The sequence below is a fragment of the Podarcis pityusensis genome (assembly GCF_964106645.2).
Source record: "Podarcis pityusensis genome assembly, chromosome: 2".
Classification (NCBI taxonomy): domain Eukaryota; kingdom Metazoa; phylum Chordata; class Lepidosauria; order Squamata; family Lacertidae; genus Podarcis; species Podarcis pityusensis.
In genome coordinates this window covers 22,582,407-22,600,195 of record NC_138029.1, presented here as the reverse complement: position 1 = coordinate 22,600,195, position 17,789 = coordinate 22,582,407, and the positions used below count along the sequence as shown (strand labels likewise).

Here is a 17,789-nt window from a genome sequence, read left to right as displayed (position 1 = left end):
AAGAAAGGGGGGGAGAAATCAATAAAGTACAATTGAACAAATATAAATATCATATTATATTTCCTATGGAATAAGCTACAGGAAGAGGGTATAAAGCCTCTTCTGTACATAGACAGAATATGTAAAAGAAAATCCCAAGAACAAGTCATGTATCTATTCACAGAATCTCTTCAACAGGCAGCATATGGAGCGGAGGTCTTTAAATCTTCAGAGGTGGAATTAATAAATGTCAGAAATGGAAAACAAATACAAATCAAGGTCAATTATCACTTTACCTTTTTAATCAAGGTACCCCAAGGACTAATTGCACACACCCATTAAGGGCAAATGCCGCACGAGTATAGAATGACACATTTGTTTCTTAAAGAAGTTCAGAAGAGGAAGTCCAAGTCTTTCCCGGCAGGTTGTCTGAGTTCTTTGAAGAAATATGCAGCTTACGTGGCATGTGCACAACCTTCACACTTGAAAGGTGGATATGCTCCACAGAGAAGAAGATCTGGGAGCCTCAGTTATGCCTTCCTATTTAGTTTCCTGTTCCAGTAGCCAGAAGAAGCTATGGCTTCATGTTACCTTTTGGGCAGAGCCCCACGCAAGGCTCACAGATCTTGCGGCCGCCTTTTTCCACTTCCATTTTGTGATTAGGGCAGGTCCGGATGCACAAGCTCTGATCCACCACAAAATTATCTGCAAAATAATGGGAAGGAGGTGAACAGGGGAAAGATTAAAGAAATGTGAGCAACTAGTCACTGGAAACCCCTTAGGGATGTTTGGGGCTAAAACAGGACCTCATAAGTAACTGTGAGGAGAGAGACGGGGTGTTGGGGCTCCTAGTTTTTCACTGAAGAATCCAGTCTCCTTCCATTTTGAGAAAAGGAACAGCAGAGGATTATTATTATTATTACTATTACTAATATTTACTAAATTTGTATGCCGCCCTTGTAGTTCACAGCATAAAAATACAAGATAAAAAACAGATAATACATAATACAAACAGGGGGGACGACCCCCAAAGGCTTTCAAACTTGAAAAAAAGCAGTGACTTCAGCTACTGTGACTTCTCTCTCATTCTTGATCTGGGAACAATCAAATTAGAATTAAAATAAAATACTCAAATTGTTAGTGTTGGGTTATAGTGATATTAAACATCTTATTAGACATTATTTTATTTAGACTTTTAGACTGTCAGTTTATATCTAAGCTGTATTTTCCACCAGTACATCTGTGCTCAAAGTGGCTCACAAGAAAACAATGTGTGGGCCAGCATAAATGCTTAAGAGGCCTTTGTACATAATGGCCCCTCAATGGAGTTCTGCCACATCTGTGGCAATTTTCCCAGATGGGTTGCAGGTGGTGGTGGTGGGAATAATGCCTGAACTGGCCCTGAAGGAAGTGGTGCTCCAATCTAAAGGAACACCTATCACACACACAGAGAAGACAACACCCCCTTCTCCCCTATAGCTACAACCTAGGACTTACGGGGGCAGTTTTTGACGCATACGCCACCATACTGGTATTTGGCATCCGGGTTTGGCTCCAGTTGGAAGGTGAGCTTGTTGTAGATCAACGGAAGAGGGCAGCGTGTTTCACAGGCCCCATTGTCATTGACCTGCCGGCAGGCCTGGGGTTGAAAAAGCATGTGACAAAAAGCTGAGTAAGATCATGCCCACCCAACCCCCACCATTCCAGGCCGAAAGCTGAAACATTGAGCCAGATTCAACTAAACCAGTGCACTAGTGAAAGCCAGCACTCGGACTCTCGCTAGCGCAATGGGCTTCCCACTCTGCTCCGCCATGCCTCTTCCATGCCTCTCCCTCAAATGTGCTCTGGAAGGGAAAGAGGACCTCCCAAAACAGCATGCAGGGAGAGGAGAGGGGAGACCGTTCCATCAGAGAAGCAGAAACGCTTGCGCTGATGGATCAGTTGTATTAGTGCAACGCTGATTTCCACCCACTTCATGCTAGATTCTTCCTCCAGTCCTGAAAGCACACAAAAAGCTTGGCACTAACTCCATGGAGACACCATAGGGAGCTTGGTGAGAAAGGATAACCCACATTTCCCCCAATATTCCGTTAAAAACTGTGATTGCAAAGAAGATTATCATTGTAGCTGAACATGGAAAGAAGCCAAGCCAGCACAGAAAACAAAGGACACAGGCTCTGGCAAAAGCTAAAGATCAGGAGCTGAGCTCAAAAGATTGGAGGGTTGTGCTGGCAGGCAGGTTGTGGGGACAAAAGGAAAAAGGGGCAGATATGTACACTCAAAACCAAATTGTTCCCATTCTCCCAATCGTCTCCCTTCCTCGACACAGACCAGTCATACAAAGCACACCCAAGGAGAGCCGGACACAGAGACTGCTTACTTACAAAACACTCTGTCTTCAGTGGGCCAGTGCAGCCTCCTGCACATTCGTCGTGGCAGCATTCATTGGGATTGGGGCCAAAGCAGCGCTCATTGCACTGGGGGGCACAGATGGTCTTGGTCACTATGGCAGGAGGAGAAAAATGTTGGGTGAGAAGCAGTCAATGCCATCACCCCACCCTCCACTCTAATGGTCGGCTCCTCCCATCTTCTCCTGAGCTTCCCAAGACCCTGGGAGGTGGACATAGAAAAAAAATCACCGTATTTTTCGCTCTGTAAGACGCACCCGACCATAAGACGCACCTAGTTTTAGAGGAGGAGAACGGGGGGGGGGGGATTCTCTCCCTCTCTGTGCAGCGTCCCTTCAGTGAAGCGGCAGGAGAAACGGAGCCCCTTCCATTTCTCCTCCCACTTCGCTGAAGGGGCGCTGCGCAGAGGGAAAGCTGCGCAGCGCCTCTCCAGCAAAGCGAAGCCAGGAGAGCAAGAGAGCTCTTTGAGTGCTTTTGCACCAACTTTGCCCAGTTGAGGAGCATCGTAGAATTGGGAAAAGGTTCAGAAAAGGGCAACCAAAACAATCGAGGAGACGGAGCAAGTCCTATGAAGAAAGGTTGCAGCGTTTGGGACTTTTTAATAAACTACCATTCCCAGGATTCTCTGGGGGAGGCCATGGCTGTAAAAGTGGTATCCAGGTGCTTTAAATGTATGCCATTACTGTCAGAGTTAAATCATCATGAAATCTGTTTACTGTGTTCCCCTCATATGAGCATTTTCTGCCATCTGGCCTCTTCAGTAGTAGTTCAGTTGTTAAAAGTTACGGATCACCTATTATATGCAGGCAGATTGTTTAAAGCAGGTGCTGCCATAGCTTTCCTTTCCAAATCTGGAGTCTGTCTATCACCATGCCAAGTTTAAGATGACAGAACCCAAATTTAAAGCAGCCATGAGAAGAATCGAGTCCCGGTTGCTCACCCAAGGACCAAACCTGGGGTTAGGGGTTAGTCTCCTCCAACCTGCCCTCCAATACTGGCTGGGCATGGTGGGAGTTGCAGTTCAAAACATCTGGAAAGTCCTTGGTTTGGGGGGGAGACTGGGTCCCAGGCACTGTAATACTTACACGTTTGACAGTTATTAGGACCAGGACCCCAGCAGTGACCATTGCAGCTCTCATGACATGGAGAACCTATCCAGAGAGACAAAATGCAACATCAGCCATCTAAACCAGAGGTACTGAGTACGATGGGCCAATAAGCTTATAAGAATCACATTATGTCCAAAGGCCTGCCTCACATACGATTTACTTAATGTGTATGGAACCTGATTCAAAGTGTTTTAACTCCAATCTTTCCCTGAAAGGGCTTCCACAGCAGCTTGACACAGGCACAAAGGAATCTGTCCTATGCAGAGTCAGACAAATTGTCTGCATTGACAGGCAGTGGTCCTCCATGGTTTCTTTCTCTTTTTTTTGTATATATTAAGTTTTTTTTATTATTTCCAGTTATGCAGTATATTATGAAATAGTGAGACAGCTAGAAAGATAAGGCTTCACTTAACATTCTCTAGTTTCAGTTTAGAGGTCAAAAGCAGCTATTTCGAAGGAGTATAAATATATGTATTTTCCTCTCTCCATGTTTTCATACCAAGGATACACATAGCCCTACCTGGAAATGCCAGAGTTTGACCCTGGGACCTTCTGCAAGCAAACAGGTGCTCTATTTAAAGATCATTTTAGATTGGTTATGGTCTGAGCCAGTTTGGATTTATTTGATATATGTTTTCAGGAACCTCATACGAATTAATTTCCCAGGTGGCAGACACACAAAACAAAGGCTAAAAACATAACAATAAAATAGTATTGCAGTAAAGACACAATAAACTTAAAAGACAACTGGTATAAAAGCCCCAACACAGAACGAGCGCAATAAAGATGCAGTGGTGGAGGACTTTGACTAGGAAGCATGTGATGGAGTCACCTTGTTGAAACTAGGCAGGTTTACGTCTGGTAAGGGCCTGGATGGGAGATTTCTTGGGTTCTCACATTGCAGAAAGAAAACGGGGCACAAATGTAGCAGGGAAAAGAGAAGAGAGGAAATGGTTGCATGGGGTTGCATTGTATCCAGGGCAACCGTCTACCAGCTCCATCTGGTACGCAGGCTGAGACCCTACCTGCCCGTGGACTGTCTCACCAGAGTCGTGCATGCTCTAGTTATCTCCCGCTTGGACTACTGCAATGCGCTCTATGTGGGGCTACCTTTGAAGGTGACCTGGAAACTACAACTAATCCAGAATGCGGCCGCTAGACTGGTGACTGGGGGCGGCCGCCAAGACCATATAACACCTGTCCTGAAAGACCTACATTGGTTCCCAGTACATTTCCGAGCACAATTCAAAGTGTTGGTGTTGACCTTTAAAGTCCTAAACAGCCTCAGCCCAGTATACCTGAAGGAGCATCTCCACCCCCATCATTCTGCCCGGGCACTGAGGTTCAGCACCGAGGGCCTTCTGGCGGTTCCCTCACTGCGAGAAGCTAAGCTACAGGGAACCAGGCAGAGGGCCTTCTCGGTAGTGGCGCCTGCCCTGTAGAACGCCCTCCCATCAGATGTCAAAGAGATAAACAACTACCTGACATTTAGAAGATATCTGAAGGCAGCCCTGTTCAGGGAAGTTTTTAATGTGTGACATTTTAATGTATTTTTAATATTTTGCTGGAAGCCGCCCAGAGTGGCTGGGGAAACCCAGCCAGATGGGCAGGGTACAAATAATAAATTACTATTACTGTTACTATTACTATTACTCCTGTGCAAACACAAAACATTGGCAGGCCAGACAGGGGAATACAAGTGCAAGCACACACCTCACCCTACTTTTAGCCAATACTCACACTTGTCTGCGTTCTTTTGGATCACTGTAGGGTAGCTTGGATCCCGGACGATGTCTCCCCAATTGATAGTATCTGCATGACACAACTGCTGGTTCCTCCCAATGTAGACACCCCCAGACAGGATTTCTGAAAAACAGTAAGAGGCAGCTGTGACCACTTTCCTACTGGGAGATGCGAGACACCAAAATATCTGTGTGAGAAATAGCCAGCATGCACACTGTGCACATCCAGCTTCCATATACAGTGGTACCTTAGTTCTCAAACGCCTTGGTACTCAAACAATTTGGAACCTAAACACTGCAAACCAAGAAGTGTTCTGGTTTGCGAACTCTTTTCGGAAGCCAAACATGCTCTGTTTTGAGTGTTGTGCTTCCGATTTGAGTGCCACACTTCCATTTTGAGTGTTACACTGAGGTCTGTCTGTTTTTGCTATTTATTCTGCATTTTGTTTTTGCGGCTCTTTTTTTGTGACTGTGTGGAACCCAGTTCAGCTACTGATTGATTGTGCTTTCATTTTATGGATCAATGGTCTTGTTAGATAGTAAAATTCATGTTAAATAGCTGTTTTAGGGGTTGTTTATAAAAATCTGGAACGGATTAATCCATTTTGCATTACTTTCTACGGGAAAGCGTGCCTTGGTTTTGGAATGCTTTGGTTTTGGAACGGACTTCTGGAATGGATTAAGTTTGAGAACCAAGGTACCACTGTACTGAAAATGAAAGCAACCCTTTTCAGAACTCTTTCCAGAACAGATTATGAACCTATGGAAGACAAGCATGTGCAGTCCCACTTCCTCTAGCTCCATAGAATCATATAAAATCTGAAATGGGTAGGATGGACTCCCAAAGAGGTTTCCCCACTCTCTGAATTCTCTCCACTATTATAATAATTCTCTCCACTGTTATGATCACTGCCTCACTCTCATTTCTATGGCTTTGCTGAGCCGTCTCCTTTTTCCCTTCAGACCTCTTCTCCACCAACTTCTTATTTATGCATTATTCTATTTAAATATATTTATAGCCTAGCCTTTCATCACAACCAACCCAGGGCAGGGCACAACCATAACACCGAACAAATTAAAACAATACACAAATCCATTTCGATTCACAGAGGGAACAAGAACAAGATAAAAGCGTAATTAAAAAGGCAGTCTTTAAAAACAGCAAAGCAGACTTCGTCCTTCCAGCATATGTGCTCGCTAAATTAAACAAGTTACCTTACAAAGGCCTGAGCAAATCGCTGAGTCTTGATCTGGCACTAAAAACAAAGTTGCTGTCATTACGACTTTCCCTCGAGCCATTTTTTGGAGCGACTCATTGCCCGCACTTACAGTACAATCCTATACATGTCTATTCAGGAGTTCAGTGGGGCTTGCTCCCAGGCAAATGCCTATACGACTGTGGCCACAGTCTCCCTTGCTTCCTTGCCATCCTTCAGCAAAAGGAGTGTGTGTGTGTGTGTGTGTGTGTGTGTGTTTTGAAGAAACACATTTGTCCCTTAACAGCAAGCTGCTTAACAAACTGAGTTCTAGAGACTTAATGAGTCCTTACCAGCAGAGGGCTGGGAGCTATCACTGTGTTTTTCAGACTTCCAAAGTATTATTCGGATATACAGTCATACCTTGGAATCTGTTCTGGAAGTCCGTTCGAATTCCAAAACGTTTGGAAACCAAAGTGCGGCTTCTGATTGGCTGCGGGAAACTCCTGCAGCCAATCAGAAGGCGCAGAAGGCCCATTGGACGTTCGGGTTCCAAAGAACGTTCGCAAAACATTTGCAAAACTCACTTCCCAGTTTGCGGCATTCAGGAGCCAAAACATCCGAGTACCAAGGCGTTTGGGATCCAAGGTATGACTGTATAAGCGAATAGGTATATCAGCCTCCCTATAAGCAGCTGGCAGGCCATTTATACCCAAGCCAGGCTGGGTATAAATACTATTTATTAAATTTGCACTTGCTGGCTTGATGAAATTGGTGCTTTCACAGTACAGTGATACCTCTGGTTATGAACTTAATTTGTTCCAGAGGTCCATTCTTAATCTGAAACCATTCTTATCCTGAGGTGCGCTGTCACTAATGGGGCTTCCGGTGCGCGATTTCCATTCGCATCCTGGGGCAAAGTTCGCAACCAGGAGCAGCTACTTCCGGGTTAGCGGAGTTCGTAACCCGAAGTGTTTTTAACCAGAAGCGTTCGTAACTAGAAATACCACTGTACCTCACTCTGACTTCTGTTTACTTTTTTCCAGCTCTCATCTCCACAACCAAGGCTTATGGGCCTTGGTTACCCATTTGGAGGTGTCATGTGTTAAAGGCGCTCAAGGTAGTAAACATGGTTCCCCCAATATTATCCTCATAACAACGCTGTATAATAGATTGGGCTGAGATCCTAGTGAGTTTCATGGCTCAGTGAGGATCCGAACCCTGATCTCATACTCCAATCAATGCACTACACATGCAGACCCTCCAAAGGTCCCTGTTTTCCAGGGACAGTCCTGGATTTACAGAAGCCTCCCGGTTTCTGATTTGATCCCAGAATGTCCTGCTTTTTCCTTTGAACGTTTTCATTGGAGGAATGTTGGAGGGTATGGAGTTATGCGACCCGCCCCCCCCCCCAAGCCATCTGAAGGCAGCCCTGTAATGCTGAATGTTTTATTATGTTTTTATGTATGTTGGAAGCCACCCAGAGTGGCTGGGACAACCTAGTCAGATGGTTGGGGTATAAATAATAAAACAACAACAACGGACCTCCCTATTTTCATCAGAGAAATATTGGAGGGTATGCACATGGATTTTTGTAGGGGGTATATCTGACCAAATGTTTCCCAAATCAGCATTGCAATATCGCCTTTCACATTGCTCCACTGCCACAAAGCTCTTCCCTGGCCTCCTACGCCTTGTCAATTCCACAATTCTTCCCACAGCCCTTTAACAATCTACTTTAGGCTGAGACATCGACCTTCTTTTCCCTTACAAGGAACGCAGTATACATCTGCAATTATGTATTTAAGCGCTAAATATTAGTGATGTGAAATCCTTGTAGTATCCATGAAACGCTGCAGGCACTTCCATACAGCAGGGAATGTTGCCCAGGTAATTCTGAAAAGCCGTGTCTCCTCCGCCAAGGGTTGTTCTGTCAGCCAACAGAAAGATCAAGCGATGGGAAAGCTGATAGATAGGTGTTGTCTTTTTTGGGTGCCACAGTAGCTGAACAACAACAACATCAACATCAACCCAACAGACTGGTTGGGGCAGGTACCTAAAACATGCAGAGGCCTGTTCTGGGCTGTCTGTCTTCCTCTTAGCTCTGCTGACATGATAGCCAAGAACTCAGATTTCACAAACAGCCACTTCCAGTGGTTACGGAAGACTTCATACTCAACCAACCAGTAGTGCTCAACTGAAGGACATACGTCAGGGGTGGGGAACTTGTGGCCCTCCAAATATTGCTGGACTCTAACACCCATCAACCCCAAGCAACATGGCCAATGGGCAGGGATGGTGGGAGTTGTATGACAACAATACCTGGAGTGCCGTACATTCCCCATGGCTTATATAGTAGCTCCATGCTAAAATCTACGTGGGGTCTCCATGCTTCTCTAATCTATGTTTGCACATGCATCCGTCTGCATTCAGATTAATATAGCCAATTTCTGAGGCAACATCCATTGGCTGTGGTCCCGTGAACAGAGAGATGAAACCGAAACTTGAATTTAAGTCCCTGCATTATCATTATTATTTCGAAGATTTATAGGTCACCTTCAGGGCAAACCCATCTCAAGGCAGCTTTAATCAGAATAACATATATAGGAGATATATGTTACAGTACCTTTTGGTAATGCAGACATATAATGGCTTGCAAATGCATACTTGCTTAGCCACTGATCAACAGTCAGCATTAATGATATTGATTACTTGTTGAGTGAAGAAAGAAGGGGATGGTATCCCAGTCCCTCTGCCCTACAAAACACCACGGGTGACCACACTGGACATCTGCTAAGGGGATACATGGTACAGAGCCAATCCAATACAGATCAGCTTGCACTCAGTTCTGGGTACAGAGGTTCTTTATCCTATAGCATGCAAGCAGGACTTGAACCAGCATGAGAAACCATGAGCACAAGATTACTTTTTTTGGCCGAATTACGTTGTGAAAATTAAGGTGTGATTAGATTCAATGGTTTATTATATTCAAGTAAATACAGTATTTTCATGTCTGGATTACCCTTGCTGTATTGGGTTGCTTTGCCTAACATAGGGTTGCCATACGTCCAGGAATTCCCAGACATATCCTCTTTGGGGGTCCTACATGCTCATCTGGGGTGGGGTAGGGTTACATTTCAAAGCAAATGTCCTGGGTTTGGAGTTTTTATTTTTATTTTTTCTGTGCGGGCGGCTCTGGTTCAGGCTTGGGCTCAGGCTTGGGCTCTGGTGCCCCGGGCTCTCTAGCATGGATGGCGATTGCCAACCCTACTTAACACAGAACGACCCATGGTAGAAACATATATTCAGTTCCAAATTAAAGAGCTCACTCCACAGATAAGCAGCAAATTTATAAGCCCGAATCAGATTCACAGCATCTTTGACATGGTGATTAATCAGCTATGTTTGAAACCTCTTAGGATTCGTTTCTGAATCTGGGAAGGAAGTAAAGCATAGCTGAAAAGTAGGTCCAAATGTGGCCATCATATTGTAGCAATGGGTTCTGGAGAGGTAACTGAATTTTGGGCTGAAAGAACCCTTCTGAAATAGCTTTCAAAGACATGCTATATATTTTACAAGGGACGTGGGTGGCGCTGTGGGTTAAACCACAGAGCCTAGGACTTGCCGATCAGAAGGTCGGCGGTTCAAATTCCCGCAACGGGGTGAGCTCCTGTTGCTCAGTTCTGCTCCTGCCAACCTAGCAGTTCGAAAGCACGTCAAAGTGCAAGGAGATAAATAGGTACCGCTCCGGTGGAAAGGTAAACGGCGTTTCTGTGTGCTGCTCTGGTTCGCCAGAAGCGGCTTAGTCATGCTGGCCACATGACCCGGAAGCTGTACGCCGGCTCCCTCGGCCAATAAAGCGAGATGAGCGCCGCAACCCCAGAGTCGGCCACAACTGGACCTAATGGTCAGAGGTCCCTTTACCTTTATATAGTTTACAATCTCTGAAAGTGAGCTTGTGTTCACACAAAGTACGCCTGAACTATCAGCGAAGAGCACAAGATATGCAGTATCTTGCTGCGTAAGATACATGTGCACCAAATCTCTTGGGCCTTCACTGGTCTCCTATGCGATTGTCTACAGAACGGATGGAACAGCAAGGGCTGTATCAGATGCGGCACAGCTGGGTTCTCAATGCCATTGTTGAGGCATCCTGGGTGTAAAGCTCCTTGCATGCCTTTTCCAGGAACAATCCATGGCATTCCGATTGTGCACTAGAGCTAAACAAAACCGGGAGGCAACTGCTGTGCAGGCCTGCCCTTGGCCAGACACTAAGATAGGATTGCCATATTTCAAAAAGTGAAAATCCGGACACAAACGTTGTTGAGCTTTTTTTGGGGTGGGGTGGGGCTAAGTTGTTGCCATATGCTCATTTTGGCTGAATTCCACCCGGACGCTCTTTCTGGTGCTATTTCTGGGAAATTCAGGTTGTATGGCAGCCCTAACTAAGAGGGCTGGCTTGCAAATCATAGCGAAGCAACATTACAGCACTCAGAGCTGCTCTTCCAAACCCCAATCAAGGAAAAAGAGCAATGAGACAAACCCACATTTACCAGTTGCTAACTGTACTTTCCTTTCTGCCCTCCTTCTCCCCAAATGCAGCTGCTTCTTGGGTGTGACACAAGGACTATATAATAGCAATCCTGCCCAGGAATGAAGGAAAAGTTCACATCCGTAGACGAAACAGTGTGAATGGGGTCCGTTTAGGAATCTAGACTCTGCTTAGCCAGGTGTCACCTGCCCAGGCTGCAAAACAGTTGACATTCCTTCTCATGCAGGATAACCCCAGGGGACTTTCGTAATGCAAATTCTTTATAAAGTTTCTGGGTGAGAAGGAGGACAAGCAGTGGCGTTGTCTCTCACAATTGATTTAGTTTCCCTCAAAGTTCTGTTTCCATAGTCCCCCACCCCACCCCCTTCCTCAACTAATTCCATTATCTCTACTGTAGCTGGAGTTGACCTTGAATTGGGACTCAACCCCAGGTTGTTTACAAGGCTTTTCTTTGTTGTACAACACCAGGTCTGGCCAATTAAAGGGGCAGTGTGCTAAGGGTGGCCTACAAACCTGCTTCTTTGGCAGCTAGTCAAATCCTGCGAGCTAAGTGGCTAAGTGGACCCATAAATTCGTTCTTGTAGATTGGACTTTCACCTGCTTATCTCCAGCTCAGATTGTAAAGATGTTCTCTCAGATACAATCAGAAGTTCAGAGAGTTAAGCAACGGGAGGGGCAGAGCCGCAGATTGACGTTTAGGATCCATAGCTAATGACTCCTGCGAGATAAACATGTTTTCTACCCTCATCCTGAAGCCATCCTTTCATTAGAGCCTCCATCACAGACTGGCCTCACCAACTTCTGAGATGCTGTGGATTGTGCTGGCTGCGTATAGGTTTTTCTGGCACCAAAGGTCCTTCTCTAAATATCCCTGCTACTCTGTATGCTTTCTTAGTAATAATTACTATTATTTATATGCCACCACCTGACTGGGTTGCCCGGAGAGCCACATTTTATAAAAAAAGATTTCCCAGTATTTTAAAGTGATTTTATATCTACTGCTTTTTGCATTTTTACTGTTGCTACAGTAATTGCTTTTGTTTCTGATTTGTTTTATATTTGTTTTATGGTTCTCTTTTGTAGACTACCTTGAAAAACTAGATTAACATTTTTTTTCTAAAAAAAAGAAGTGCTTTAGAACAACTGGATTTTATGTTAGAAGTAACTTCCAGGATGACACAATACATCAGACTCCTAGATGCTTTGTCCAAATAGTTTTAAGACAAAGCCTTAAACGGCTCAGGACCGCAATACCTCAAGGACCGCCTCTTTCCATATGAACCTACCCAGACCCTGAGATCATCTTCTGGGGCCCTCTTTCATGTGACTCCTCCTCAAGAGGTCCGGAGGGTGGCAACACCAAAACGGGCCTTCTTTGCAGTGGCTCCCCGTCTGTGGAATGCTCTCCCCAGGGAAGCTCGCCAGGGCATTTTACACCTTTAGGTGCCAGGCCTTTGGTTGACCTGATTGACATCCTCTACCCTTTTAAAATGTGGATCTTTTTTGGGTGTGTGTTATTGGGTGGTTGTTTTATTTTGATTTTATATATCGGGCATAGGCAAACTCGGCCCTCCAGATGTTTTGGGACTACAACTCCCATTACCCCTGACCACTGGTCCTGTTAGCTAGGGATGATGGGACTTGTAGTCCCAAAACATCTGGAGGGCCGAGTTTGCCTATGCCTGTTATATATCGCCATCTTTTCTGTGAACCGCCCTGAGACCTCCAGGTATATAGCGGTAGAGTATATAATTTCAATAAATAATAATAATCCTGTTTGGAAGCTCCTAAAAGATCTTGCTGTTGCTCAATATAGAACCATTCAATATCTGGTTTCAACCAGTGGCTGAATTTTGCTGTTGAAAGGAAAGGTAACAACCCCTAGATCAAGAATGGGATTCTGTGCACATGATTTTAAACTCCTAGACTCTTTCAGTGTCGCTCAAAAGAGCTTACTAGTACGTTTACTAGTACGTTGATTTAACCCCAAACACTACCTATCACACTACTGATGCAAGCCTTATGGGTCGAATTACAGTTTCTTTCTGTCTTCAGTTCCCCTTCCCAACACCACACGACATACAGTGAGGGCTAGCAACAGATGCCAAGAAAAGTACCCAAAAGTCACAAGTAAGGGCATGTCTGCTCTGCAAATTAATCTTTTGTAATTGATTACTCTACAAACAAGTTCAGCTAATTCTATGAACTGTAGGTGAAAGTGCTACATGTTCTCTGAGGGAGAGTCATACTCTCATTACAAAACCACGAGCACGGTTGCCAGTTTCGGGTGGGATTCAATCACACGCTGGCAAATGCAAGTTGTGCAATTAAGTCGATCAGTGCTCTTGCGCAGAAAACCCGTGATAAGCAAAATGAAGGGGAAATGTGACGGAAAGAGTGGGATAACCATGGCTTGACAAAACACTGTCAAGCCAGCCTCCTCACAAACTTTGTGCAAACATACCAGGATGACTGCTGACACCATACATTTAAAGCACTCTTATACCACTTTTAACAACCATAGGATGCGGGTGGTGCTGTGGGTTAAACCACAGAGCCTAGGGCTTGCTGATCAGAAGGTTGGCGGTTCGAATCCCCACGACGGGGTGAGCTCCCGTTGCTCGGTCCCTGCTCCTGCCAACCTAGCAGTTCAAAAGCACAAAGTGCAAGTAGATAAATAGGTACCACTCCGGCGGGAAGGTAAACGGCGTTTCCGTGCGCTGCTCCGGTTCACCAGAAGCGGCTTAGTCATGCTGGCCACATGACCCAAAAGCTGTACGCCAGCTCCCTCGGCCAATAAAGCAAGATGAGCGCTGCAACCCCAGAGTGGTCCGCGATTGGACCTAATGGTCAGGGGTCCCTTTACCTTTATACCACTTTTAACAACCATGGCTTCCCTCAAAGAAACCTGGAGACTGTAGTTTGCTACGGGTTATGACTCTGCAGACCTACAATTCCCGTAACAAACTACAGTCTCCAGGTATCTCATGCCTATTGGAAAGAGTACTTTAAAGGGACATTAGCTAACATTTCAAAACCAGCTACTGGATGGGTAGGTGCCCATGTATTTTTCTTGAAACAAACGTTTAGACTGAGATTGTGTTCTGCACAAGGACAGAGTCCAGGCATAGCGTGCGATTGCCTGAGCCAATGGTGTAAGATCTTGAGCTGTGGAATGTACTTTCCTCCTCCTCAGTGGGGAAGGTAAAAGGTGAGAGATGCTGAAATCATTTATCCACTGAGCAATCATGCTCCACCCAGTGCCCCACATACGCCCTAGCCTTGCCTGCAGGGAGCAACCGTGGGGATAGATATGCAATGTCTGCCCCATATACTTTTTCACTGGGTGCCTGAAGCAGCTTATAATTGCAAAGGAAACCAAGCATTCCATTTCCTCCTATCCATCCACTCTCAGCTTTAGCAGTGCTAAGTGTGATTGGCAGTCTGGAAAAGGCTACTTAAACCGGGGTGTCCATGACCCTAATCCCCAGTAGAAAGAGCCAGATAGTGGCTACTAAGCAGGGAGGGAAAGGGCACTTTCCACATTATAAAAAAGCACTGCTTTCAGGATTGCTTCAAGTGGTTGAGGGAAATAACCGGAGCTTAGATGCCCAGATGTGGATTCTTCAAGGCACATAGAAACTGTGCCAAATCTCAAATCAATTGATGCCTCCCAGCAAGTGTACCACAACACACACACACACACACACACACGCTACCTACCTAAAAGTAATACTCTCCTATCTGATCATCCTTCTCTTCAGATCCCGGTTGCAGTAGTTGTAGTTATTCACTGCTGAACTTAAGCACCCTGCACATGCTGAAAGGCATCTTTGCTATTACTGCATATACTCAAGACCAAACCCTGGCACTGAGCAATACATCTTTGAATGCACTACTGGGGAGAGAGAAGTGTGGCATGCAGTGGCGTAGCATGGTTTGCCAGTGCCCGGCGTGGGGCAAGTGTTGCGCCCCCCCGGCAGACTGGGCAGCTGGGGTGGGGGCTCACGTGGAGCCTGTGTGCGGGGTGTGTGTGTGTGTGTTTGTGTGTGTGAATGAAGCCCAGCTCCAATAGGCTCCTCTCCTGCTGCCTCAATCTGCCTGCCCACCAGACCAACCCACCTGCCATCGCACCTCAGCTGCCAGGGCTCCATGCCTGTCATGGGGGCACCTGATTGCACTCCCTCAAAAATGTGCACCTGGGCAATGCCCCCCCACGCTACACCTCTCTGGTGGTTCACAGGGGTGCCCCATGTTCTCAGGCAATGGCCCCCTACCCCCCCCCCCACGCTACACCTCTGGTGGCAGGAAGAAGTGGAGAAAAGCTGTGGCACAGCTAGTCTTGGGCAGGGGGCAGGGATGGAAAAGTACACTCAGATGCTCAAGTGTTTAAGAAGGGGAACTGGTGGCCTTCCGCATGCTGCTAGACTACAACTCCTATCACCATTCATGAGCATTTGTCATTCCGGCCGGTGCCAGTTGGATTTGGGAGTCTAGGAACCTTGGGAGGGGGTGTGGGTTCCATCGCCCCTGGCTTAAAACATGCCCTGGCAGAGGAGAGCAAAGCACATTCAAATTATATTGGTCCTTTCCGGTCCAGGGACTGTTTTCATCAGGGCCATGGGATGCTACAATCTGCTCACTTAACCTCCACAAAGACAGAAAAGGAGTCAGTAAGTAGCAGCCCAGAATCCCTGGCTGCGTAGCGCAAGCCTCAAGGCTCACCTGTGAGCTGATTGAAGCCCAACTGCTGTAGGCCATGTGTGGCATTTTTTCCATAGTTGAGGAGGATGTAGAGGGCGTACTTGTCACCAGAGTCGTCATAGTGCTGCATCCCTCGTATTATGCGCAGGTTCTGCAGCGGCAGATAGGTGAAGATGTTCATGGCAATCAGAACGTAGCCAGTCACCTCTCGGATAGCCTGGGGAAAGTCAGAGGGAAATTTGAAGGGCACCATAACACCCACCCATTCGTCATCGAATCACACAGCTAGCAATTTTGCTAACAGATCGCGCCACCACTCAAAACAGGCTATGTATTGGGACAGCAGAGCATGATGGGAGACAGTGACCTCTGCTCCTTCCCTGTCATTGGTCTGCCCCAGTCTCTTCTTCGTTTAATACCATTTGTAATGGCAGTGATTGAAAAGGAGGAACCAAAGGGGAGATTCACATAAACCCGTCCATGCATTGCCAGAATGTATGGGGTGGGCGAGTGTCACATGACCTCGTGGCCAAGCCTCGCCCATTGCCAATGTACCATTTGGATGTACATTTCCAAAATATAAGGTAAAAAACAAATACAGTGGTACCTCTGGTTGCAAATGGGATCTGTTCTGGAGGCCCATTCGCAACATGAGCAGAACGCAACCCATGTGTGCATGCACAGGTCGCGATTCGCCGCTTCTGCGCATGCTCGAGCGACGAGACCCGGAAGTAACCCTTTCTGGTACTTCTGGGTCGCTGTGGGATGCAACCTGAAAAGACGTAACCTGAACCGAACGTAACGAGAGGTATGACTGTAAAATAAAACCTACATATAGCAACAGTGTTTTGTGTTGTGTAGGCTCCTATGATGTAAGTAATGGGTCCTGTCTGGCAGCCAGCTCCCTAAAATATCACTGGTTTGCTCATTTTTATATATAGGGCGCCTACATTCTGCATGTGCAAATGGCTTTAGATACCTATTAGGTCCATAAATTACCATATAGCATATATTCAACACAAAAAACAGTGACAATTTGTTGTTGACAAAGGACAGCTAAACATATAAAGGGCCCCATTACCTTCAGTAGCTTAGGGCCTCATCAAACCTAAATCCGGCCTTGGAAACAAGTCTATGTCCAATACAGATATGCACGGGTAGAGCTTCTCCAAGTGAGAGGGACCCCAATTGCTTTCCAATATCCACTGTGTTGGATGTCACAGGAGCAGGGTGGCAGAAGTGGATGTGGCTACCTTTCGCAGTGGCAGTGGACGGGGCTAGCCCATGCAACTGTGGTGGGGCAAAGCTACATCAATGGTTCCCTTCCAGATGTTATATCAACATGTGAAGGGGGCTGTGTAAATCTGCCGCCCCCAAAGTTTTCCAAAAGTGGTTGTAAGAGCGGTGCAATTTTGCAGTAATCCGAGGATCAGAAAGCTAGAGCAGAGGAGCCGTTTGATATTGTTTCAAGAGTGAAACTAAATGGTCTGGCAACAGACCTGTGAATTCAGGAGTTGCAGAGTTCAAACAGAATTCCTTTATTGCACACCCCAAACTCTTGTTTGAATTACTTATCAAGTTTGCAGCTGCAACCGTCGCCATGTTTCATTTTCCCTTTCTCTTTTGTTGGCTCATACTTGCAACGAGACACCTTCCTCATCTCCATGTTTCAGACACTAGAAATAATTTCTCTTGAGTTTTAGCCTCTCTCTGTGCATGTCACAAGATAATATTTTCTCCCCTCTGAGCTGAGGGGGGAAAGTTATATCATCTAGACTTACCAAGATGCCCAACTATAATGATGTCCATTTCCCCGAAGGATTTTACATCCCCAAGGATGTAAGTGATTCTGCAGCAAGCCAGATTACGGCTACTTTGCATTAGAAAGTTCAAGGCAGAGGCCTGCTGGTTACCCTACAATCTTTTTAGGCAAGATGTTCTTAGTTTTTCTATAGGGATCACAAAGCATTAGAGCTTGTGAAATCCCCCGAGACTATGATATCATCATCTTTGCGGGGGAACTGTTGTCTTGTGTTAGTGACTGCCTTTGGTGGCCACCCACATAAGGTACGTTTCATCCTCTCTCAAATTAAATGGAG

General features: G+C 45.9%; 1 protein-coding gene across 1 annotated transcript in view; it reads right to left on the bottom strand.

Moving 5' to 3' along the window:
- Positions 1 to 17,789, bottom strand: part of ERBB3 (erb-b2 receptor tyrosine kinase 3) — a 98,190-nt gene that overhangs the window by 32,806 nt on the left and 47,595 nt on the right. The window contains exons 3-8 of the mRNA XM_080994381.1: positions 15,712 to 15,907; positions 5,237 to 5,362; positions 3,473 to 3,538; positions 2,364 to 2,482; positions 1,477 to 1,618; positions 571 to 684 (exon numbers count right to left, since the gene is read on the bottom strand). Coding sequence (XP_080850507.1) covers positions 571 to 684; positions 1,477 to 1,618; positions 2,364 to 2,482; positions 3,473 to 3,538; positions 5,237 to 5,362; positions 15,712 to 15,907 — 763 coding nt within the window. The remainder of the gene's footprint in view (positions 1 to 570; positions 685 to 1,476; positions 1,619 to 2,363; positions 2,483 to 3,472; positions 3,539 to 5,236; positions 5,363 to 15,711; positions 15,908 to 17,789) is intronic.